Source organism: Vitis riparia, chromosome 8 (genome assembly GCF_004353265.1).
Source record: "Vitis riparia cultivar Riparia Gloire de Montpellier isolate 1030 chromosome 8, EGFV_Vit.rip_1.0, whole genome shotgun sequence".
In the NCBI taxonomy this organism is placed as follows: Eukaryota; Viridiplantae; Streptophyta; class Magnoliopsida; order Vitales; family Vitaceae; genus Vitis; species Vitis riparia.
The window spans coordinates 9,196,115-9,221,921 of NC_048438.1; the positions used below are offsets into that span (position 1 = coordinate 9,196,115).

Sequence of the window (25,807 nt, forward strand, 5' to 3'; positions counted from 1 at the left end):
CTTATATTAGAATAGAAAATGAGAATGAAAAATTATTTTTATTTTTATTTATTAATTTATTTGGATTATTTTTTAAAATGAAAATAGAAATAAAAAGTTCATTAATATAAAAATTAAGTTTTGTTTTAGGATTTTAATTCTTTCAAGAAACATCCGACTTATTCCACATTTACAGGTAATTTTCAAATTTAAGAAATGCTATGCCTTTCATCCCTAACTTGATCTTTAGACGATAAGATCCGTTATAAAATTTCAATAATATAAAAATTAAATTGGATAAAAATTAATCCAAAATAATTTTATAAAATTTCAAAGCCAAAACGAAAATTCAATCTCATACAAGAACTATTTTTTTTTTTTTTACCTTAATTCATCCAATTCTCAATGAAATTAAATTGTATTAATTTTTTTTATAAATTAATTTCAATATTAAGTTCATGAAATTTGGATCAGAAACGACTTTACTACAAATTTTTAAAATTATTAATTTTGAAACTAAAATAAAAAAATATAATAATTAATTTTATAAATATCTTTAACACTTGTAAATAAATAGATTTAACGTTAAAAAAATGCATACATTAATGAAAATAAATAGTTAAAACACTTAAAAGACACTAATAAAAAAACAAACAATTTAAACACTTAATACTTAATGGTCAAATCCAATTCAATTTTATTCACATTTAACACCAAACACAACACAAACAAACACCACCATACTTAAATATTTATTATTATTTTTAATTTATATTTCAAATAATTATTATATTTTATTTAAGATTTATTACATTTTTTTCCTCAACATATAACGCGTTTTTCGTGTTACACCTTCATATTTAAAATCTAATAAGTTATCATCTATATTTCTTAAATACATGTAATGTACATTTGTTGTATGATTGAGTTAGTTTTAATAAATAAAACTGATCATGTAAACTTATTAGGTGAAGGTAAATAAAAGAAAAAGTTAAAAGGTAAATTAAAATATTGGGAAAAAAAAATTAAGATGATTATTGGCCGAAAGCCATGCCAAAAAAAATATTCGTGGAATGCCACGTGACGATAGCTGCCATTTCAGGGGAAATGATTAAAAGGTTATATTATTATTTTTTTGAAAATAATAATATAATCCTTTTAGAATCTCGAATACAAGATGAATAAAACGTTGACGGGACAATATTATATGGTATTAAATGGTACAGATTTTTATTTATTTTAGTATTAAATTAAAATTTAATATTAAAATTGAAGAAATGGTCGGATTAAGGGATAGGATGATAGGATTTTGAATTTTCCAAAGGGGAAAAATAAAGGAGACTGAACCAGTAACCACCCTTTGTCACGATGCGTGGGCCTAATTTTAACCTGGCTAGAATACAGCCGTACCGCCAATCCGGCCATACTTCTATCAGGGTGACGGGAGTATGATCGACACGTCATCAGACCTTTAAATGGAACTCCATAACTGGGCCTCCCTTGTCTACTCTGCTATCAATCGCTATCACAGGCGCCGGAACTACGTTACGAGACTTGATTGGGCGGTGTCATCCACGCCCCCCTGTGGAAGCCTAGAGGTGGAGGGGACAGCGTATGCATTATTATGGGCCCCCACTTTTGTAGGCCGAGGTGTGCGGCCCACCCCAATTAACGGATATTATTACCAGATAAAATCCAAAAATAAAAATAAAAATAAAGTCATAAATAAAAAAACTAGAAAGAAAAAAAGATAAGTAGAGAGAGAAAAGATCAATTATAGAGACGGGAGGAGGGATAGACAGAGAGAGCGAGAGACAGAGAGAGAGGCCGTTCCAACGGCCGCCAACTCCACCTCCAACATCTGGTTGGTCAGGGCACAACCCCAGGAAATTTTCCAATTCTCCACACCCTCCTTCATTTTCTTTTTTCCTTTTTCTTTTTCTTTTTCTTTTTTAAATTCTATTTTCTCAAGAAACTGACAGAAAAAAAAAAAAATCCCAGTTTTTGAACGCCTGTAAGCCTGCATCACCATCATTTTCTTTTGGTGGGGTGTTGCCTCTCTTTTGGAATGTTCAAGTGATGGTGTTTGCAGGCGGAGAAGGTAAATTATAGTATTGAGGTTTTGTTTGATTTTTTTTTTCCTGGTTTTTGGGTTTTTTGGGTTTTGGGTTGAATTTGGGTGTTGAAAAGGAAGATGCAGCATAATATATTTACTACGATGCGGAGCTTGAAGCTCATTGATGGGTGTAAGGGCACGCAAATTTATGCTCTTAATCCGTCTAACACCACTATCACCGGTGGTGGAGGTGGAGGTGGAGGTGGAGGAGTTGGAGGAGGAGGAGGTGGTGTGGGAGAGAAGCTCCTACACCACCTTCATGATCATCTAGGGGTGAACACGGCTCGGTATAAATCGAATCAGAATTGTCAAGCTGTAGTTGACACCCTCCTCCCTCATGGCCTCCCCAAGGCTGATCTCTTGGAGCCCCAAATTGAACCTTACCTTAAATCCGTGAATTTCGTCGAAACCCTAGCTGATGTTTATCGTCGAACTGCGAACTGCCCTCAATTCGAGAAATCGGAGGCGTATCTTGAGCAATGTGCGATTTTTCGGGGCCTCCCCGATCCAAAACTGTTCCGGCGGAGCCTCCGGTCCGCAAGGCAGCACGCTGTTGATGCACATTCGAAGGTTGTGATCTCTGCTTGGTTGAAGTATGAGAGAAGAGAAGATGAGCTTATTGGGACGTCCGCTATGGAATGTTGCGGTCGCAATGTTGAATGCCCTAAGGCTGCTTTGGTGTCTGGGTATAATCCTGAATCAGTCTATGATCCTTGTGTGTGTTCCAGAACACCTCAGGAAGATGTTGATGATGAAGGGTCGGTAGGGGATGAGGAATGTTCAACCTCTGAGGAAGATGGAGATATGTCATTTTGCATCGGAGAAGAGGAGGTGAGATGCGTTCGGTATAATATTGCTGGGCTGTCAAGACCGTTTAAGGCTATGCTATATGGTAGCTTTGTGGAGTCCAGACGGGAGAGGATAAATTTTTCGCATAATGGGATCTCAGCTGAGGGAATGAGAGCAGCTGAGATATTTAGCAGGACAAAAAAAGTAGATTCTTTTGATCCAAAAATCGTTTTGGAGCTTCTCTCTTTGGCAAACAAGTTTTGTTGTGAGGAGATGAAATCGGCCTGCGATGTTCATTTGGCGTCTCTAGTAGGTGACATTGAGAGTGCTATGTTGTTTATTGAATATGGATTAGAGGAGACTGCATATCTTCTTGTGGCTGCTTGCTTACAGGTGTTCTTGAGAGAGCTTCCGAATTCCTTGAACAATCCCAATGTTGTAAAATTCTTTTGTAGTGTGGAGGCTAGGAAAAGGTTGGCTGTAGTGGGCCATGCTTCTTTTCTGTTGTTTTACTTCCTGAGCCAGATAGCTATGGAGGATGACATGAAATCAAACACGACGGTAATGTTGCTGGAGAGGCTGGGGGAGTGTGCAACATCAAGTTGGCAGAAGCAACTTGTGAATCACCTGTTGGGTTGTGTGATGCTTGAGAGGAATGAGTACAAGGATGCCCAACATTGGTTTCAGGCATCAGCTGAGGCGGGTCATGTTTATTCATTAGTGGGTTTTGCAAGGGCCAAGTATAGGCGGGGCCACAAGTTTTCAGCATACAAGCAGATGAACTCCCTCATATCGGATTATACACCTGTTGGGTGGATGTATCAAGAGCGATCTCTGTATTGTCTTGGGAAGGAGAAGATGATGGATCTAAATACTGCAACTGAATTGGATCCTACTCTTTCTTTTCCATACATGTACAGGGCTGTTTTGATGGTAGAGGATAAAAAGATTGGAGCAGCCATCTCAGAAATCAACAAGATAATTGGCTTTAAGGTCTCTGCTGAGTGCCTAGCCCTGCGTGCTTGGTTTTCAATTGCCATGGAGGACTATGATGGAGCTCTTAGAGATGTACGGGCACTTCTAACCTTGGAACCAAATTACATGATGTTCAATGGGAAAATGCCTGCTGACCAATTGGTAGAGCTCCTCCGCCATCATGCCCAGCAATGGAATCAGGCTGATTGTTGGATGCAACTGTATGATCGGTGGTCCTCTGTTGATGATATTGGTTCGCTAGCTGTTGTACATCAGATGTTGGCAAATGACCCTGGAAGGAGCCTTCTTTGGTTTCGTCAATCTCTCCTTCTCTTGCGGTAAGTATGAACCAACTGCTTTTGTTGTCTTGTCATTTTTTTTTTTGTTTTTTTGTTTGTGGTTGGGGGGTGACATTTTTCTTAATTCTGTTTTTAATAGTGTTTCTAAATTCTAACTTCAAATTCATTTAGGTGCACTGAGCCCCATTTAGAAGTTTGTTGTGAAGGGCATTATGTGCTTCTACTCTTTTCAGTCATTATGTTTTTATCTATTTGCTTTGGGATGCTTTAATATGAGAATAAAAGCTTAATACATCAAGAAGTGGTTTTTCCAATATTGTTTTCCAGGAAATATTTTCCGCTCTGAATATATTGCATGATTAATTGACACTTCATTTTAGGAATGTGGAGGATAAATTAGCCTATGAAATTTTATGCTGCAGTACCCATTGCCCTTGAAAACATGTTTGGTTATGAGCAGGAAATGTTCATCCGAACATACATTTTTTAATAGGCAAAGAATAGGCAACTAATTATAAAAATGGAGGTACAACCGTACACCAAGATATACAAAGGGCACCAAAAGGTGAAAGCAAAAATAACACCAGCAAGGCCCCAACACATCAATGAGCCCTCACCCTCAACCAGTCTATGAAGTCTAACAAGAATGAGGGACCAGCATCTCTGAACTGAGGACATCATAGAAACATGGTAGAAAGAAGTAAAGCTTTAAGTGATTGAACCAAATGCTCTCCCCCTTCAAAAGTATGTGATTATGTTTTTGTCAAATAGTTCAAATGGGCATAAAGGAGTAGTTCTCCAAGCTTTCCACTTCTTTTTCCCTCAAAACTCCTATGCCAACCTGAAAAAATTTCTTTCACTGTATTTGAAAGCAACCAAAAGACATAAAACATTGAGAACAACTGAATCCACAAACTGCTAGCTTTCCCACAATGGATAAGAATATGGTTAGTTGATCCTCTTTACACAGAGCAACGATTTGCCAAAAGCCACCCTCTTCTTTTTGAGTTGATCCAAAACTCAAAATTCTACCCCATACTCCCTCCCAAACAAAATAAACCCCACCCTTTGTGGGGCCCAAGAACCCCAAGCTCCCTTTATAATATACATATTAATGGCATAATATGTGCCAAAGGAACAAGATCTATTGTGTTGCATATTAATGAGTTGATGTGTTGCATATTAATGAATTGATACTATTGGACAGACATAAGATAACCTTCACTCTATCCAATACCAGGTGTGCACATAGGCACATGCTAACACTCACAAAGAATTTAACCCCCAAAAAAAATTGACAGGAAGAAAGAAATAAAGGAGGAAATACAAGATGACATTCAAATAGATAAAGATTATCAAATATATCCAGGAGAGAAACAGGTCCTGGGACCATGACCACTGCCACTATTTCTTTCTTCAACACTATGTTTGTATCCTGTGGTGATTCCCATCCTAGATGTCTGTCCATTGTTGGAGCTTCAATGAATATTCCATTAACCTAAATGTGGTATGCATCCTCACTCACTATTGCAATCAAGATATGATCTTACTGAATCAGAGGATTTAGCAATTTCATCTCTAAAGTAAAACCTTTTATTTTTTAAAAGGCACAAGCACCAAGAGAGTTGATGCGTTCATATGTCCACAGATGAACAGTAGCATTTGTGGGCCAGAAAACTATTCTTTTAACATCTGTGCCTCTAATCATCTCTTTTTGGACCACTGTACCTTCAAAATATTGTCATTTTCTATTGCATTTAATTAAACAAAGATGCTCTGTGGCCCAACCTGGGCTCAACTCTGATGCAAGCAAATAATGGAGACATTTCTTTTCATAAGGCTATGCATTAGATTTTGATGCCGAAAAACCTAAAACATCTGCAAAAAAATATATTTTCTTTGATGGAAGGTTGTAGCACCAGAACCATCTATCTTGATAGTCTGTAATGATTGATGGATATGCATTCCTCTTGCCTGCCATATAAGAATACCTAATGTTGACCTGTGAGCTTCGATAACAAGGTACCCTGTGTTATGCAGTATTGGTTGACTGGAATGGGTTTTTATATGAATAGACATGTATCCTTTGTTTTATCCTATGTTAAATGTCGATTATCTGTGGCCATGAATCATGGTGTCCTTTATTTTTTCTCTCTTAGATCTCTCTCTTTTTCTCACTCTTTCTAAATAAGTTTCTGTAGGAAGTCTTCTGTTAGTGTGAGTGTGGGGAATTATCCTTTTAAAACAATAAAATTCTTCCTTTCATGGTTGTCCTGTACTTTATCTCATTTTGTTCCAACATTATTCTTGATGGTTTTGTATGTTATAGATTAAACTCTCAGAAGGCTGCAATGCGTAGTCTGCGTTTGGCTAGAAATTATTCTAGTTCTGAGCATGAAAGGCTTGTTTATGAGGGATGGATATTGTATGACACTGGTCATCGTGAAGAAGCATTAGCTAAGGCTGAGGAGTCCATTTCAATCCAGAGATCATTTGAAGCTTTTTTCCTAAAAGCATATGCTTTAGCAGATTCAAGTCTTGATTCTGAGTCTTCACTGTATGTCATTGAACTTCTGGAGGAAGCCCTAAAATGCCCTTCAGATGGCCTTCGAAAAGGACAAGTAACTATCAACTTTGGAGCAATCCATACATCTTTGTCTCATGCTCCAGAATAACATATAACTTGACTGTTTTGCTATTTGCAGGCATTAAATAATCTTGGAAGTGTCTATGTAGACTGTGAAAATCTCGATCGTGCTAGAGTCTGCTACATCAATGCCCTCACCATCAAGCACACACGAGCACATCAGGGTTTGGCTCGTGTATATCATCTCAAAAATCAACGCAAACATGCGTATGATGAAATGACAAAGCTGATAGAGAAGGCACGGAACAATGCATCAGCTTATGAGAAACGTTCAGAGTATTGTGACCGTGACATGGCAAAAAATGATCTTAGTATGGCAACACAGCTAGATCCTCTGAGGACATACCCCTACAGATACAGGGCAGCTGGTAAGTTCCATGAAACAATTCTACTTTCTCTCTGCAATTTGTTTACAGTTGTGAGTCATTGGAAACTGTTAACATATTGTTGCAGGAATTTGATCCCTTTCATTTTGTTCAAGTTACAGAAAATTATATAATCCTATTTCAGATCCTTCAACCATTAATGATTGTTGGGTCTTTATAGAGAATTTGTGGATCAAGTCATCCATATTTGTAGTTTTCCTTTTTCCTCTATGTTCAGTTCAGTATTTTCCAGTTAGCGAACTGTAGTTTCATTTCCTACCATTTGAGGGATCATACTCAACTTCTTGTTCAAGTGTTCCGGTGTTGCATCTTTAGTCACCAAGAATGTATGTAGTTCTTGTGACATTACCCTACTGTTAATTATGTATCATACTCAAAATGATCTTCCATCCTTGATATGAATCAATTTGTGACTCCACCTTTATAACCTCTTTCCTGGAAGTCCTGATTTTAATCTACATGTCATCTCTAGATTTCCACCTGAAATAACTTGTACTTGATCAATGTATAAGTTTTTTTCCCTTGTGTCCCATTACTTAAAATGACTGCTGTATATCCTTGCTAAAAAGAGATTATTGTTAACTTTTCATTTACAATGTGGTTACAGTTTGCAATCCCAAATTTTATTTCCAGAAGTCAACACATCAACCAGCCCCTTATAAGGCATGTATCTGCTTAGGCCTGTAATTTATTGTATATTTATCCCAAGGTTACTCGAGTCACATCAGTTCCATGACCTCAAATTACATGATTTTAAATTGATTTATCATGTTTGAAAGTTAGGACTGTATTAGTTATACAAATAAGTCAGCTTCTCATAACAAATTCTGAGTCCTAATTAAAATACTATGGACTCAAATGATATTCCACAGACATCTAAATGCGTCATGATATCTTAAGTGGCTTCAAGCTGGTATAAAAGAAGGGGGAAATGAAACTAGAATTGTCCAATTCCAAGAAGAGTCTACAACCAAGCCCCCTCAACATTCATCCCTCTCTCCTTAGGTTTTGTTATCGTATCCAGTGGTGCTTGTGATAAGTATGTGGTCATTCTCATTATATTATATATGGACTTCCACAACCTTGGTTGTTACTCAGTTATTGCTTTAGCTGCATTTATGTGAAACGTACTATGGATGGTATTTTTAACACCATCCAGGCAGCTTATAAAGACATCAGCTAGTCATATCTTGATCTAGGCATTTCACTACTACAACCAGTTCAGTACACTCGAAGTTATATATGCTGTTTATGCAACAATTTGAGTAATTGGTGGGGCAAATGATTTGGGTATTGGGGAGGTTGAAGCTATTGACTATGATGATCTGTGAGATTGTTTTTAAAGGTCTTGTTATGGGAATCACTAACTTGAAGGATAGCTTGAGTTGCTCTTCAGAAGTATAATTGTTTGGGAATTATCTTATCATTCAGTTGTGTGATTGCAAAGATTCTAGGACTGAATTGAAGAAGACATATGATTCTGATGGATGAGTTTGGATTTGAGGAAATAGTGGTGCTTATGTTTCTCTGTGTCCTCTGTTAGTCTTCTTTTCCAGTAAGTTCTGTATTTTCTCATGCCAATTTTCTTCAGATTGAAAATTTGTGGGATTTCCAGTGGTTAGCATATAATATTAACTTGAATTCTGTTACTAGTCAAAATTCTTTTGTCACTTTCTGGCTTTGGTTTTCTTTTGACCTATAATAAAAAACTTTGTTAGTTCTAAAAAATAAAAAATAAAAGCAATACTCAAGGGGTGCATCCGACTTCATGGGTTGCATAAAACCTTTCCCTTTCCTCACTTTCCCCTGTAGTGTTTACATGGGCTAGAATACTAGGTTTAGGCTATGTGGCAGAGTTGGACTTATGGTTTATTCTGTTGGCTATGGTTTTAAATCCTTTAAATTGGGCATAGAGGAGTTTGTTTGCTGTGTCCATGATCCTGAATCAGCAGCCTTTTTGCTTCCCATTAGCTTCACTTCTAAAAGAGAGTGAACATTAGTTAAAGAGAAGTAGAAAGTTTTTTCTTTCCTTGGTTTTGTGAAGTTTGGTGAAGAATATTATTATTCTATTATGTTTAATTTTACATGCTAATGGTATTATTAAGTTTTGATCCCTTGAATTTCACTAATACAAGTTTTGATCCCCATCAGTTTTAATGGATGATCATAAAGAAGCTGAAGCCATAGCAGAACTTACAAAGGCCATAACTTTCAAGCCAGACCTACAGCTACTACATCTTCGGGCAGCATTTCATGACTCAATGGGTGATTTTGTCTCCACTCTCCGAGACTCTGAAGCAGCTCTCTGTCTTGATCCCAGTCATGCAGATACACTTGAGCTCTGCAATAAAGCACAGGAGCGGTGCAATGAACAACAGAAATGAGAAAAGCCAGAGAAAGCAGTACTCGTGTTATTTCTTCATTATCTTGGTGAGGGCAATCCCATTGTTGCCATCCATCTTTTTGGTTCTAGAAAGGCGAGAACCTGTAATGGCAGCATTTTTTGTTCCAGATTTTTTTCTTTAGAAACAGTCAGAAAGTGAAGTTGGTGTGGCCTTGAAAGAAGAAACTGCAAGAGAAGAGTATTACAAAAACAAGGGAGAAAGAGCAGGATAGCATGTAAATTTATATATATGTGTGTACTGGGTTGTGTATTGATCAGTTGATATAAGTAGTGCAGACTGCTGCTCCTGCTACCTGCTAGACCACCCCAGTGCAAATGGTGGTGAAAGTAACCACAAGTATAAGAGCATGTACATGAAAGGGCAGCTTGTGATAAAGTTTCCCAGTTAGAAGTTTCCAATGTATTGTAACTTTTTCAGTTTTCCCATGTTGTATCTTTTGTATTGTTTTATAAGCCTCACAATTTTCCCTTGTAACAGACAAAGGGGTTTTATATTACAGTTCATCTGAGTAAACAGAAAATCATACCAAACTCTGCTTTCTCATCTGCCCAAGCTTTTTTTTTATTTGGTGCTAGGCTAGGACTGCATTTTAAAAGAGTGATGCTCACCAGACACCAAGGACCAAGCAGCAGTCACTCCAGCCAAACTCACATCATGGAGCCATACACAAACTAAAATCACTCTCACCATGCATCATCATTTTCCACTATTCAATACTACCCTTCAAGAGTTTATTCTTATTATAATGTTAATATTTTCTTTTACTGATTTTGAGGGCCTAAAAGCTAAAAGTAAGAGTTGCCAGAACCACTCAGCTGTGCTGAGCCTTTGGTGCTGTCTCAATCCATATGAAGTGGCAGGGGGTTCTTCTCCGTCTCACCTGTGAACCTTTCTAATGTGAAAAAAAAAATAGTTTTAATTAACTGCACGAGATACGCATACTTCCAACTGCCTTGCAATAATGCCACCCAACTACTTCCCTTTGTATCAGTTTCCCCTCATTCTCCTGAAAATCAAAATTCTACTCCAATTGTTACATGAAAGAGGAAAGCAAAGCTGCTATGGATGGGAACTGTGCTGGAAAGCTCAATTTCAATGCGCCACTCTTGTCGACAAGGCACCCTGGTGGCTTCCCTGTTGTGGGAATTTCACGCACTAATTCACAAGGAACATCGCGGGATACAAGTACTAGAGTGCCATTTTCATGGGAGCAAGCTCCTGGTAAGCCTAAAGACATGGGGAGATTTGAATCCGATGACGAGGACCTGCCTCCTCCTCCTGGGCTCCCACCAGGGAGATGCCATCCACCTAAAGAAGAATCCAACGATGAGGAGTATCAACATTACGACGACAACGACGATGGTTGCGACGCTGATGTTGATGATGGTGATGTGGATGTTTTCTCAGATGCCATAGACATGTTCTCCCTGTCAGATGCACTAGACCACATTGTTGAGGCAGCCGAGAAAGTCCACGGGCTGAACGGTCTAAAACTGGAGGCGCTGGAGTCCAGCGGCAGCGAGTCACCAAATTTCATAATTCGGCGCTTTCTTCCAGCTGCTCAAGCATTGGCTGCTTCGTCTGCGCTAAACTGTACCAGGAGTTTGAATAGAAGGATTCCCCATACAAGCAGTCACCCGGAAGATTGCCTAACGCAACAAGTTGGAAGATCATACTCCTCCCCCTCCTCCAGAGGCTGTGGCCTAGAATTTTTCTTCCCCTGGCGCATGAAGCACAAGCTGTGTGGAGTGAAGAGCCCAGTCAGGCACTGCCCTCCTCCCAATCTGAAACCTGAATCCAGTGGTAGACATAAGCGAAATCATTCATTAGTTGAGAGGCCCCTCCGAGATTATGGTGTGTAGAATTGAGAGCTTACCCTGAGATTGCAGTACCAGTACGCATATTATAAAGGTAATGTAAGCCAAGTATCCTAGGGTTCTGCAAGTACAACAACTTGATTCTGCTATTGCTGTACATGTAGTATATTGAAGTTCAAATATAGTTCTATATGTTATATGTAATAGTGCAAATAGTATAAAGTTCAATAAGATATTTATTATATGAAAATATTATTAACATTATTTAAAAATAACATGGCACTGCTTCATTTCACATGAGGAAGAAATCAAAAGGTCAAAACAGGTACATAATTTTATTTTTTATTTTTTATTTTTTATTATTTTGGTTTTTTTTTTAATAAAAAAATCAAGTTTAAGTGCATTTAATGCTTGATAAAAAAACCTATGAATGAAGTCTACCCTTTAGTAAAAGAGAAGGTGGTTTTTTACGATAAAAATGTAGGTAGATTGGTGAGGTTGCATGGAAATTCTGCAAATTAATTATGCTTATCTACATGCAACTTTAAATTATTACCAACAATAATTTTTATTTTTTTAATTCTAATAGATTGTCTACAATTATTTATTAAATTTTTACTTTGCCATATCGTAGACTCGTATTTTTCACGTGCATTCCCACTCAATAGGCAAGACTTATTTTTATTGGTGAAAAAAAATAGTTTTGGAAAAGTCAAAGTCGCTACTTATTTTATTTTATTTTAAAAGGGAAAATAAAACAAGAAAGAAAACCCTAAAGAAGTGACTCCATAATTTTGAAAAAATAAGTCTTAAAAAACCCGAGTCTTGGTTTAAGGATCAGGTTACCTATCGGGAAGGTACCTCTAAGAGGTAGCATCCCTCTAAGCCCTAAAGAGGTCTCTAGTGACTAAGTTGAGGGAAATTAGACAATTAATTGGTTGGTTATAGATACCTAGATAGGCTAGGTGGTTTTAAAAAAAAAAAAATAGCATGACAAACAAGAAAACCAATCACAAATCATAAAGAAAATTTAGGGTGTGTACCTAGATTGCTTCTTAAGTGTTATCATAAGCCATCAATGGTTAGTTTGGAAAATAAAACACACAACATGTATTTTACCCTAGTCTCTTAATCAAACATGGCAAACTAAACAAACAATAAAAAAGATATGCTGAACAAGTTGACAAACTCATACGGAGCAATATATAACGATCATATATAAAGCAATACATAATTTATGAAATTAAGATACGAAGGTAAAAAGCGTACCTGAATAGCATAGGTAACTTGTAACGTGCTCCCACAAGACATGAGGAGTTAGATAATAAATAATAAAATAAAGAAATCCTAGCATTATCTAATTAGCATAGCAAAAATGAGCAAAGTATATGGAATAATCAATCATCACATACATCTTGTATACAATTCCTAAAAAATTAGATAGTGTTAGGAATTTGAGGCTAATCCAACCTATGGTAATCACCCTAGAGGGGGGGTGAATAGGGTGATGGTCTCTTTTTGCAAATTTAAACTAAGTGAATGTAAAAGATAATTATATGCAAGTATATATAATAAACAATATAAAAACAATTGCATATAAATTAAAAGAGTAGGAAAGAGAGAATGCAAACACAAGATTTATAGTGGTTCGACGCAACCCGGCCTACATCCACTCTCCTCTAGCTTCAATCCTAAGCTTGAGGTTCCACTAATTCAAGGCTTCCAAACCAAGCCTTTAAGCAATACAATTAGATTATGGTTCCAATCCACCCTCTTGGACTTTTGGCTCCAAGCACCCTTTACACTCCTCAAGAGATACCACACTCTTGGAAAACTTCCTCTCAAAGATTTACAATTACAAGATCTCACAAAATCCTAGTACAAAAGCTTTAAGCTCAAATGATACAAGAAACTATGATTGAATGGTGCACTAATGATATGCAAGTTTTGGAACAATGGTGCACTAAAAAACACTCTTCTAAGGCTCAAATATATTTAAGAATGATTTAGGAAGGTTAAGCTCTTCAAACAATGAAGATTGAAGCCTTTTTATAGAAGAAAAAAGCCAAACTAGCCATTTGGGGTTCGATCGGTCGAGCTGGGGGTCGACCGGTTGACTAGCCGTTAGCATTTAATGCTTGACAGGTGACCGTTGGGCCTCGACCGGACCTTGACCGGACCTCGACCGGACGAGGTTCAACCTTGACCGGTTGAACAACCGTTCTGGAAGAAAGAGAAAATTTTTGCATTTTTCGAACGGTCGATCGGTTACTGTTCATACCCCTCAACTGGTTGAGCTGGGTGTCAACTGGTTACTGTTCATCCGGTTCAACCGATTGAGCCATTTTTGGCTTAACACCCAACTTTTTCAACTTAAAACCTTTAAAACAAGTTTGGAAAATATTTGACACAAGGTTTTAATTGAAAACATGAAATCATCCAATTTTAAAAGGATTTAAAATGAATTAATTCTTGGATGATTTTGGTGCATAAGTAAAGAATGTAATGCATGAAAAAACCTAGTGCACCAACAACCTTACAAAGAGATCTTATGAAGCTTGGGTCTTGAAAATCACTTCTCTTTGAGGTGGTCTTCTTCTTCATGATTTATCTTTGGCTTGATATGTCTTTGTAATTGCCACTTTGGAAATCATCTTGCCTAATCACACTTAAAATATAATCATTAGTTCTAAACATTGTTTTGTTATCATCAAAATCAAGATTAACCAAACCTTGGTTTCATAGATAGATATGATTACAACAAGTAGCAAATGTGGCAGTAAAGATGAGTTTTGAAAAGATTTTCTTATGTAGGGGTTCCACCAATTCCTTAATTGATATACATAAATCTATCCTAGAATTATCCCATTTATTTGGAACCACAAGCTTGGATTCATGTCTTACTCAAAACCATAGTTTTTATTGAAAATTGAGAAAGATGCTAACCGATCAAAACATGGTTGTATGTTATTTTAAAAAAAAATGAGATTTTGATTCTAAGGACTCTAAATGAACTTTTGAAATGCATTTTAATGAGGAACATTTTGAGAAAGGTCTCTTCTCAAAAGGAAATAAATAATTTACAAACGACAATACTCAAGGATTAAACATAGGCAACCCAAAAGAAAACAAAATCTCAAAATAAAATTTTAGACAACCAGGCCGACTAAAATGGTGAGAGTAGGGCCAACCTTCATGGGTTTCCAATGGCCTTCAAAAAAGAGATTTGACCAACAATCACTAAGGCAACAAACTAATGACTTTCAAATCAAATAAGCTAACAAAAATATTAATCAAGACTAACATCTAGAATTCAAGAAGTGCATGAACTAAGATAAAAACCAATCAAGGATTAAGAACAACAAACTTAACATATGAAGATAATAACATGGGATCAATTAAAGTAAATTAACACTCAAACAAAATATGATGAATCAAAAACCAAAGTTTAACGAGCTTGAAAATATGAAAACAATAATATGTAATTAACTAGATTGATTAGCTAAAATTCTAGAAAGCTCAAACTATTAATAAATCAAAATTAAAATTACTAAACTTAAAACACGAAAACAATAACATGTGATTAACTAAATTAACTAACTAAAATTATAATCAACTACATAATTGAATATTAATGGATTAAAATTAGAATTAACGAAATCAGAAACACACAAACACAAACGCGAGATTCACTAAATTAATTAACTAAACATTCCTAAACAAATTTTTATTTTTTATTTACTCAACAAAAATTAAAGAAAAAGGCTCGAACTTACATTTTTCAAGATTCTTCTGTGTGATGCGACTATGAGGCTTCTCAATGGATGGTGCGGATGCAAGACTTCTTAATAGATGACGCGACTGCAATGTCAAGAAGTTAACAACTTGTTTAACAACTTAACAAGCTGTTATTTAAGTAGTTAACAGCCTGGTTGTTGTAACTAATTAGAAAGTGGTTAATAACTGATTTTTAGATTCCTGTATATAAGAAACAGAGGACCTAACAGTGGGTAGCTTTGCTGTAGCTCAATTTCAGTTTTTCATCTTTCTGGTTTTCTCTCAAACAGATGCTCTGCACATCTCGTTCTTATCTTCATATCTCTGAGTTCTTTCTTAGTATCAGAGCCACAAACTAACATCTGCAAATCCTTTTCCATGGCATCAGAAGGATCAGCTTCTTCCACGGATCATCCTAACTCCAGTTTTGCTCATCATACAATGCCATCATTGAATCAAGCATTCACGGCAAGACTCGATCGATCAAATTACTTACTGTGGCGAACTCAGATGCTGAACATCATCATTGCAAATGGTCTTGAAGAAATGATCCATGGCAAAATCCCTGCTCCTTCATGATTTCTTGGAGATTCAGAGAACATAAATCCAGAATACAATATATGGCAACGTCAGAATCGCTTAGTAATGTGTTGGATCTATTCTTCTTTGACAGAAGGAGTGATGGCACAGATTATCGGCCTTAATACTGCATCAGAAATCTGGACTGCTCTAGAGAAAATTTTCTCAGCAGCTTCAAAGGCTCGTATCATGCAGCTTCATTTCCAATTGCAGACAACAAAGAAAGGAGGATTGAGTATGATGGAATATCTACTCAAAATCAAGTCCATTGTAGATAACCTGCTGGCAATTGGAGAAAACATTACAGAGCAAGATCGAATTCTCTATTTACTTGTAGGACTCGGAGCAGAGTATAATTCGTTTGTCATTTCAGTTACCTCTGGGCATGAACCATTAAGCCTAGAAGAAATTCATAGCATGCTCTTGACTCATGAAAATCGATTGGAACAACAACACACAACAGAAGAAACAAATCTCCTACAAGCAAATATTACAACAATGAACATTCAAGGACACAACAAAAAAAACCAAAAGTCTGGTCAATTCAAGACTCAAGCTAGAGGCAATCAGAATCAACAACAATTTAATCATCAGAACTTTGGTAGAGGCCGTGGGAGAGGCCACTATAACAACAATGGTGGAAATTTTGGACATGGTCCAATAAGAGGTAGCTTTAACAACCATTCTTACTCATCTGGAAACTTTAATAATGTTTCTGGTGGCAGCAATGGAAAACCACAGTGCCAAGTATGTGGTAAATATGGTCACATTGCAATTAATTGCTATCATAGATTTGATCAGACTTATCAACCAACAATGAACAATCATCTTGCTGCAATGGTTGCAACTCCGTCCACTGTTGGAGATGAAAGTTGGTACATGGATACCGGAGCTACGCATCACCTAACTCCGAATCTCAACAATTTGAATTCACATACTCCATTTGCTGGTTCAGACAAAGTCATGGTTGGAAATGGTAATCGTTTAAATATCTCAAATATTGGACACTCCACTATTTCTTCAGCTTCTCGGTCTTTAAATCTAAAAAATATTTTACATGTTCCACAACTTACAACCAATCTGATAAGTGTGAATAGGTTGTGTACTGACAATAATGTCACTGTGGAATTCTTTACTAATGGATTTGTGGTGAAAGATCAAGCTTCGAAGAAGGCTCTTCTCCAAGGCAACCTTAACTATGGCTTATACAAACTGTCGTCTTCATCACCTAGTAGAAGATATCAAGATCCTGATGATAATAAACTTGTTGGAAGAACAAGCTTGACAACTGAGGTCCCATGTATGTCATCTACATTACAACTTTCCAATAAGGCAGATCTATGGCATTTCAGGTTAGGCCATCCTACACGTAAAATAGTCAATAAAGTTCTGAGTGCTTGTAGCTTACCCCCAGAACATTGGACAAGTGTTTGTGAACCTTGTCAAATGGCAAAGAGCCATCGCCTACCTTTTACTTTGTCTGAATCCAGAGCATCTCAGCCTTTTGCTCTTGTACATTCTAATCTATGGGGTCCTGCCCCTGTTGTTGGTACTAATGGTGCAAGATACTTTGTGCTCTTTGTGGATGATCATACAAGATTTTATTGGTTGTATCTACTAGCTTCTAAAGATCAAGCTATCTCTGCCTTTTTGCAATTTAAAGTGATGATTGAGACTCAATTTGATACTAAAGTTAGAATGCTTCAAACTGATTGGGGAGGAGAGTTTCAAGCCTTTACTAATACTTTGTGTAAGTTTGGGATTCTGCATAAAGTATCTTGTCCATCCACTTCTCAACAAAATGGCCATGTGGAGAGAAAACATAGACATGTGGTTGAAGTAGGCCTTTCCTTGCTTGCTCATGCTTTTATTCCTCTTAAATATTGGCTTTTTGCCTTTCAATCTGCTTTATATTTGATTAATAGACTTCTTTCCTCCATGCTGAACTTTTCTTCTCCATATAAGACTCTTTACCATTGTCTACCAAATTATTCTTTTCTTCGTGTCTATGGTTGCACTTGTTATCCTTTTCTCTGCCCTTTTAATCGCCATAAATTTGCATATCGATCAGTTAAATGCACCTTTATTGGCTACAACTCTAAGCATAAAGGATATCTCTGTTTAAACATGTCCAATGGAAAAATACATATATCACGACATGTTATTTTTGATGAACTAGATTTCCCGTTTGCTAAGCCCTCTACAGTTCAGCCTCCTTGTCGTGTTTCCCCCACTCATTGTGCCATTCCTTTAGCAGTACCAATCACTCCAATATCTTCCCTCTTGCCTTCCTCATCCAGTCCATCTTCAGAGTTGGTTCCAATCTCTGATACTAGTGTGTCAATTTCCTCTTCTGAGGTTGCACCTATTCCAACAGCTCAACCTTCTTCCTCTCATGTTCCTTCTCCTTGTCATCCCATGACAACACGTGCCAAAAATGGCATCTTCAAGCCTAAGATATTTCTGTCTCCTACTAAGACTATTTTTCATCCACTTTGTGAACCGAATTCTTTCAAGGAAGCTGTTAAAGTTCCTAAATGGCAGCAAACTATGCACCTTGAATTTGAAGCTCTCATGAGCAATAAAACATGGGTCCTGGTCCCTCCTCCACCTAATCAGAATATTATTGGATGTCGCTGGGTTTATAAATTGAAGTATAAACCTGATGGAACTGTTAAACGCTATAAGACACGTTTGGTGGCGAAAGGATTTCATCAAACTCCCGGTTTTGATTACTTTGAAACCTTCAGTCCCGTGGTTAAACCCACTACTATTCGTGTGGTTCTCTCTTTGGCATTAAGTAAAAACTGGTCTATCAGACAACTTGATGTTCATAATGCATTTCTTAATGGTGATTTATTTGAGCAAGTTTTTATGACACAGCTCCCAGGCTTTGTGGATCCCTCTAAGCCCAACTTTGTTTGTAAACTTACCAAGGCATTGTATGGTTTGAGCTCCACGTGCTTAGTTCACCAAACTCAGCTCCGCCTTAGTTAAATGAGGTTTTTCCATGTCACAAGCAGATACATCAATGTTTGTTTACTGTAACAAATCTGCCATGCTTGTTGTCTTGGTTTATGTTGATGATATTATTGTCACTGGCTCAAGTTCCTTGCTCATTGAACAACTTATATCCTCCTTAAACTCTTGCTTTGCTCTCAAGGATCATGGTCCTCTCAACTTTTTTCTTGGAATAGAGGTGCTCAATTCTAGATCTTCTTTGCATTTAAGTCAAGCTAAATATATCTGTGATCTTCTTCAACGTGCTGGTTTGTTTGAATCAAAGTCCATGGCTTCCCCAATGGCTCCTGGTCCTGTTCTCTCCATAGCTGATGGTACCATATTAGAAGATCCCACCTTGTACCGGAGTCTTGTGGGTGTCCTACAGTATTGCACAATTACTAGACCAGACATTGCTTATACTGTTAATAAGCTTTGCAAATTTATGCATGCTCCAACCTCTACTCATCTTCAAGTCGTGAAATGTGTCCTTTGTTATCTCAAAGGTTCATTGTTTTATGGGCTTTCCTTCCAACCATCTTCCTCCCTTGATCTTATTGCCTATACAGATGCGGATTGGGCATCTTGCCCTGATGATAGACGTAGCACCAGTGGCTACTGCATATTTTTTGGAGGCAATCTGGTCTCTTGGTCAGCCTCTAAACAAAAGGTGGTTTCTCGCTTCAGTATTGAATCCGAATATAGGGGCTTGACTAACGCAGCAGTTGAACTCACTTGGATCCAGTTCTTGCTTAAAGAACTCTTTGTTCCCCTATTTCAGCCTCCTGTTCTTTATTGTGATAATCTTAGCACTACTTATTTAGCTGCAAATCCTGTCCTTCATTCTCGGGCTAAATATGTGGAAATTGATTATCATTTTGTTCGTGAACGAGTCTTGCAAAAAAATCTTGATGTTCGATTTCTCCCATCTGAAGATCAAGTTGCTGATATCTTGACCAAAGCTCTTTCAACTCAACGTTTTCTTCATCTCCGAAGCAAGCTCACAGTCCTTTCTCGCCCTGTGTGCTTGAGGGGGGATGTCAAGAAGTTAACAGCTTGTTTAACAACTTAACAAGCTGTTATTTAAGTGGTTAACAGCCTAGTTGTTGTAACTAATAAAAAAAGTGGTTAATAACTGATTTTTAGATTCCTGTATATAAGAAACAGAGGACCTAACAGTGGGTAGCTTTGCTGTAGCTCAATTTTAGTTTTTCATCTTTCTGGTTTTCTCTCAAACAGATGCTCTGCACATCTCGTTCTTATATTCATATCTCTGAGTTCTTTCTTGGAAGACTCCTCAAGGGATGGTGCGGATGGAGCGTTTGCAAGGCTTAAGGATGATTGACGGCTATGTGTTAAGTGTGTAGAGATCCCTATGATAGCGTGCTGGTTGTTGCCCTTTGTACATGGTTGTGTCTCCTTTTCGTTTTATAGTGCATGCTTCCCTTGAAAATGATCTCGTTTGTGCGTGAATCTGGTTGTGGATATGTTCTTGATGTGTTTTTTTCTAAAATTCAAGATGATTCAAGAAATAAATCAATAATGATCAGATAAAGAGATATGATGGTGAGAACTGAAATTGGATATATGATGATAGAACCGAACATGATCAAATCTCCCCAGCTGGTGTGTCATGATTGCGATGAATTGCAAAGAATGATAATGGTAGTGATGATCAGTATCAAGAGTTGGTCTATGTGTGGCTTCGATGAGTTGTTGTTTTTCTATGGAGATGTGGTGCACTGGTGTAGATATGCAGAAGACTACTATAAAGAAGAATTGTCTCCTCTGACTGATAGCGCTCTTGTAGAGGTGATGCTCATTGCTGGCAGAGATGTATCTCTAAAAAAAAAACCTAGCTTTCGAAAAAATCTAAAAAAACTTCTGATATGTGGTGGTGATTTGATGACGATGAGAAATTCCTAGTGATGAAGGAAAATGAATTTGAAGAACCCCTGCCAAGAACTCTCGAGAATTCCAAAACGATTGTGATTTGATCCTGTCATGCTTGATGTACTTTTTGTAACAAAATATTGAAGTCTCCAGATCCCTAGGAGAAAAGTCTAGCTATTACTCCTCACTTGCTTCTTTTCGTGTGATGTCATCATGTGAAAGCGTGTTGATTCTCCCTACTGATGGTGGTACTCTCCAAAGAGTCAATGCATGGGGATAATTCATCCCATGATCCTCTTGTACTACCAAAATAGTGTTCCTCATGATGTCCAAGATGAAAAACACATCATCTCCTCTTGTACTTTACTCTCGAATCTCCTATAATACTCCAGAACCCAAAAGGATGATCCCCCATTCCCAAATATGCAATTGTTAATAAAATAAAACAAAAAAATAAAAAAAAACTAATGAAAATCATTAGATTGATAAATAAAATAAAAGAAGATTAAAAAAGAAAAGAAAATGAAAAAAGAAAGACCATTCAATAAGGCAACCACATGCATATTTAAAGTCAAAACAATTCAAGTATTTTCTATTAAGTAAGTAAATAAATAAAAAAGTAAACATAATAAATATAATTATTAAATGCATGTAATAATAATAAAAATATTTAAAAAAACCAAATGTTAAACTAACACAATAACTAAATACTGAAAATCGAAACACCAAACTCATATAATTAAATATCGAAATTCACCTCAAGTAATCAAAAATCAAAATTAAAGCTAATACTCTCATCAAACTCATAAATCATGCAATCAAAATCAAGAACAAGCCTAAGTGAACTAAGCCTAATGAAGTGTCTAAGTGGGCCTCAAGTGTTTAGGATAGTGCCTAAGTGTGCTATCCTAAAAGTGCACCCAAAAGCTACCTTAAAAAGGAAGGAAAAACCTAAGTCTAAATTAGGGCTACTAAGAGTCACAATGAGATTAGATAAATTCCTCAACCAAAGTCTCCAAGGTGACTAAAAAAAGATAAGTAGTATGAGTAGCAATGGGCCATCAAGGAACTATTGTGGAGCAATGAAACTGAACTTAAAGACATGTGCTGAATGGACAAAATGGAGGGTCTACACATATATAGAATTTTTAAATTCTTTTATCATTATTTATAAAAATTCATTTAATAATTTAATTCAATGAATAATTAGAGTTGAGATTTGTAAATTATTTAAATAGTCTTTTCAATATTAAAATAAGCAAATGTGACTTTTCCATTCTCACTCTTTTAGAAATAACTAGGTTGTCTTTAAGAAAATATAAACATTTTTATTGGATTATATCTCAATCTACCGTGGAATTGGAATCTATAGCTTTAGACTTGACATGTACAAAAATTGAATGACTTATAAGTCTTTTAACAAACATGTCTTTATCGAATAAATCAAATCTTGCAATATCCATATATTAGGACAATTAAGCTACAATAGCAAAGACTTAAAGTACAAATCTAAATAAGAAAAGAAGATATGTAAGAAATCGAAATAATTCTATTAAACAAATGTTTTCCCAAGAAGTAATATCTTTTGATTTTTATAAAATCTCAAAAGAATATTGCAAATCCTTTAACCAAAGGATTAACTCATAAAGTAATAATAGAACCCTCGAGGAAAATGGGACTGAAGCTTATAAATCAGTCATCATAGTTGACACCCAATCTTTGTGATTGAAGATCCCATGAAGAAGGTTCAATGGGTAATAACGAAACTATAGGATGATTAAGAAAATCACTAATTTGAGAGGTATTCCCTAGTCTCATTCCTATTATGATAATGCTTAATTTTGTGATAGTATTTTAGGAAGAACATAACTTTGATTGAGCCCAATGTAGGATTTATGTAGGATGTTGATCATAAATCATCCTTAGACGACTCACCTATGTAGGTATAGTAGTGTGGTCGCTACTATAGGAAGTTAGGCTAATCCTTAAAAACACCTATGAAACAAGATATGTGCGCATGATAAAAAAAAAAACGCAAAAATGAATAAAACCAAGTTAACCACTCTTATTGTGCATGTAGTAAAAAAAAAAAAAATCTGAATTGAAGAATTCAGTTCAAGATTTAGTTCACTATGGTTTTTTTATATTGAAAGTCATTTACATTAAGTGTGATGGGAAAATTCGGATCTCTCCGTTTCCCTAGCCCTGATCGAGTTAGGAACACGTGGAAAAATTACATTTTTAAACTTAATACGGATTCAAAATATGTGAACAAAAACCATACCTTAGATTTAGATGTTCCCGAATTAGATCCACATTGTGAAGATGAAAAACGAAGTTATAGAAGTCTCATAAACTTGAAGTTTTTCACCATATGATTCAAACCTTGATCTTAACACACTTTCGATGGGGATGGAAGGGAAGGTGAAAGCTATGATTCTCTCTCTAGAGGTGGAAGATGACGCTTTAGAAAAATTTATGGAAACTCTAACTCCTAAGAGGGTATTTATAAGGTTCCTTATTGGGCTTAAGTGACTTGAGCCCACTAAGGGCTTGAGTCACTTAATCTAGCTCAGAACGAGTCCTAATTGATTAATTAATTAATTATCTAGTTAATTAATCAATTAGCCCAATCGGATACTTTGTTCACTTACTCCTATGCAACCTTACATAATGACTAAAACACCTTTATGCACAAAAATGAACTTATAGACAATCCAACCCTTGTAACCCATGTTAATAAGGTATATGAGCTCAAACTAGGGACTACTGGGACTTAAAGGAGTGTTGACTCCCTCAAAATCTAATTCTAAAGTTGATTTAACATCCTCCTACAACAGAGAATCAATCGAACTTCAGTATCATATGTAAATAACAACGAGACATTGTGTGCTCGAGTCTGTGACCTATTATCCATTGTGTCCAGTCTCCTCATGAACCGATATTTGTAGTCTAATAAGGTGAAAACTATTAGCTTTTAAAGACTATCTCTACTATCGTTGAGTTACAAATCCTCTTATTGTGTGTTCAACTGACATATCTTAACTTTCCAAGAGCATATATCAAGTTCCACTTGAAATTATTATAACCATAATTTACATGAACACATCTCCTTAGGATCACCCAAGAGGACACTTTATCTTAATCCCATGAGATATTATGGTGCATCTATTAAGAATACCTATTGCTACCTGTTTCCATTGATAGTGACCTAATCTATAAGGAATATATGATTAACTTATGATTTCACCTGTAGATCAAAGTAACAGCTAACTTTAGTACCGCAAGTTTAATATTCTCTCAAGGTTGAAATACAACACAATAAAGTAGCTTAGTGAGGTCATGACTACTTGATAACTTTAAGTTATAACTCACTGTGGGTCCAGTCTAATGTGTAACCATACTCACTAGTGCACTCATCATAGGGAACCCATCTTGTTAGCCAAGACCAATCATCCCTCCAATTAAGAGGTGGTGCATTACAATCTCTTATGGGTTGCCCAGACCCATGAACTAACTATGAACAAATCATCTATTTGCAATGAACTTGTGATTTGGAACTTCCGTGTAACTCAAATTAGGAAAAACACTAATTTAAGGGGCATTCCCTAGTCTCATTCCTATTGTGATAATGCTTAATTTTGTGATGGATTTTAGGAAGAGCATAACTTTGAATGAACCCAAGATAGGATTTCTGTAGGATGTTTATCACAAATCATCTTTGGAGGACTCACCTATGTAGGTGTAGTAGTGTGGTCACTATTATGGGAAGTTGGGCTAATCCCAAAAAACACCTATGAAACAAAATATGTGCACATGACTAAGAAGAAACAAAACCAAATAGAACCAAATTAATTAGTCTTATAGTGTGTAGTAAAAGGAAATATGAATTGAAGAACTCAATTCTAGATTTAGTTCATTGTGGTTTTTTTCCATATAGAAAGTTAATTACACTAAGTGTAGGTTCAATTCCGAAAGACACCTACACCTATTACATAGTAATTTAGTTCATTTTATTATATTAAATTTTAATTTATGTGGGGGATTTTTTATATTTAAATTAAAATTTATAATTATTATACTTATGTTATTTTAATTTTATATGTTATTATCTTAATTTTTAATTATTGTGAACGTTGTGAGTGGGTGAGTTATTTTTGGAGAATATGAAGTTTTGGTATAACAAAACAACATTATCTTCTTTTCTTTTATTTTTACTTATTAATAAATTGAGAAGTTATCAAATGAAAGAATAGGAGTAGAATTTTATAGTGATAATACTTCTTTACTTTTGATTTTCATGAGCAATGTGTGATATTAGGTTCATGGAATTAAATTTTCTGCAACAATTTAATTTTGGAAGATTCTTGTATCTTAAGAGAATAATGTTAATCAACTCTATGCAGAAAAAAGTGTATTTTCTCTGAGGAGAACACATCCGTGTACCTTGCTTTTTCTAATCTTTATCATTTTATGATTAATATAATATTTGATTTATTATTATTATTTGAGAATTTTATTAGAATAGGAATTTGGGTATATTTGTATAATTTTTTGTTAAATCCTAATTTGATATTATCTCTAACATATAACACATTCTAGAACCACTTCTTTGGTTCTAATGAGTGAATTTGATGTAGAAATACCATGGTTTGGTTCATATCATCGGTATTATGTAGAAACCGATATTTTTATTTATTTATTATAAAACTTCAGAACAAATTAATTGAACAAGTTGTCTAATAGAACAAAATAGATAGATAGTTTGACACCCACTCTCTATAAATGTAGGGTTTGCAAGTTGTATATCACATCTTGGAGCCACTTCTTAGGTTCTAATGAATGGATCTGGTTCATACCATCAATATTATATAGGAACTTCTATTTTTTTCATCATAGTTTTTTCTTCATAAATTTTTATATTTAAATTACACTAACTTAAAAAAATAAATAAATAAAAATTTTAGATTTAACTCATACTATGTGAATTGACTTAGCTGGAGTGTTTGAGAAATGGGCCTCTATCCCATATGTCTCCATCCATCGATAGGGGTACCATCATAGGATTGATGAGATGGACTTGATGAGATGCTACATTTGTGATTCAATGATTAAAGAATACATTTAAAAAAAAAAATCCAAAAT

General features: G+C 35.8%; 2 protein-coding genes across 3 annotated transcripts; both read left to right on the top strand.

Moving 5' to 3' along the window:
• Window positions 1-1,763: 1,763 nt before the first annotated feature.
• LOC117920336 (ethylene-overproduction protein 1) lies at window positions 1,764-10,126 on the top strand. Of its 2 annotated transcripts, none has more exons than XM_034837796.1 (4): window positions 1,764-4,197; window positions 6,488-6,779; window positions 6,864-7,173; window positions 7,799-9,315. In XM_034837796.1, the coding sequence occupies exons 1-4, from the start codon at window positions 2,174-2,176 to the stop codon at window positions 7,876-7,878; spliced, it is 2,706 nt and encodes a 901-aa protein (XP_034693687.1). In that variant the 5' UTR covers window positions 1,764-2,173; the 3' UTR covers window positions 7,879-9,315. The 2 variants fall into 2 exon arrangements, with proteins under 2 accessions (XP_034693687.1, XP_034693686.1); XM_034837795.1 differs by lacking the exon at window positions 7,799-9,315 and adding an exon at window positions 9,343-10,126 and having other exon boundaries at window positions 1,766-4,197.
• A 305-nt stretch (window positions 10,127-10,431) lies between these two features.
• LOC117921091 lies at window positions 10,432-11,595 on the top strand. The gene has a single exon (XM_034838888.1). It carries the CDS (start codon window positions 10,634-10,636, stop codon window positions 11,456-11,458), a length of 825 nt encoding a protein of 274 aa, XP_034694779.1. The 5' UTR covers window positions 10,432-10,633; the 3' UTR covers window positions 11,459-11,595.
• The last annotated feature ends 14,212 nt before the right edge of the window (window positions 11,596-25,807 follow it).

What these genes read in the sequence shown, in the direction of transcription:
- LOC117920336 (XM_034837795.1), top strand. Translation starts at nt 2,174, where the DNA reads ATGCAGCATAATATATTTACTACGATGCGGAGCTTGAAGCTCATTGAT. An exon ending in CAATCTCTCCTTCTCTTGCG is followed by an intron (nt 4,198 to 6,487) that starts GTAAGTATGAAC and finishes TGTATGTTATAG; the next exon opens with ATTAAACTCTCAGAAGGCTG. An exon ending in CTACAGATACAGGGCAGCTG is followed by an intron (nt 7,174 to 9,342) that starts GTAAGTTCCATG and finishes GATCCCCATCAG; the next exon opens with TTTTAATGGATGATCATAAA.
- LOC117921091 (XM_034838888.1), top strand. Translation starts at nt 10,634, where the DNA reads ATGAAAGAGGAAAGCAAAGCTGCTATGGATGGGAACTGTGCTGGAAAG.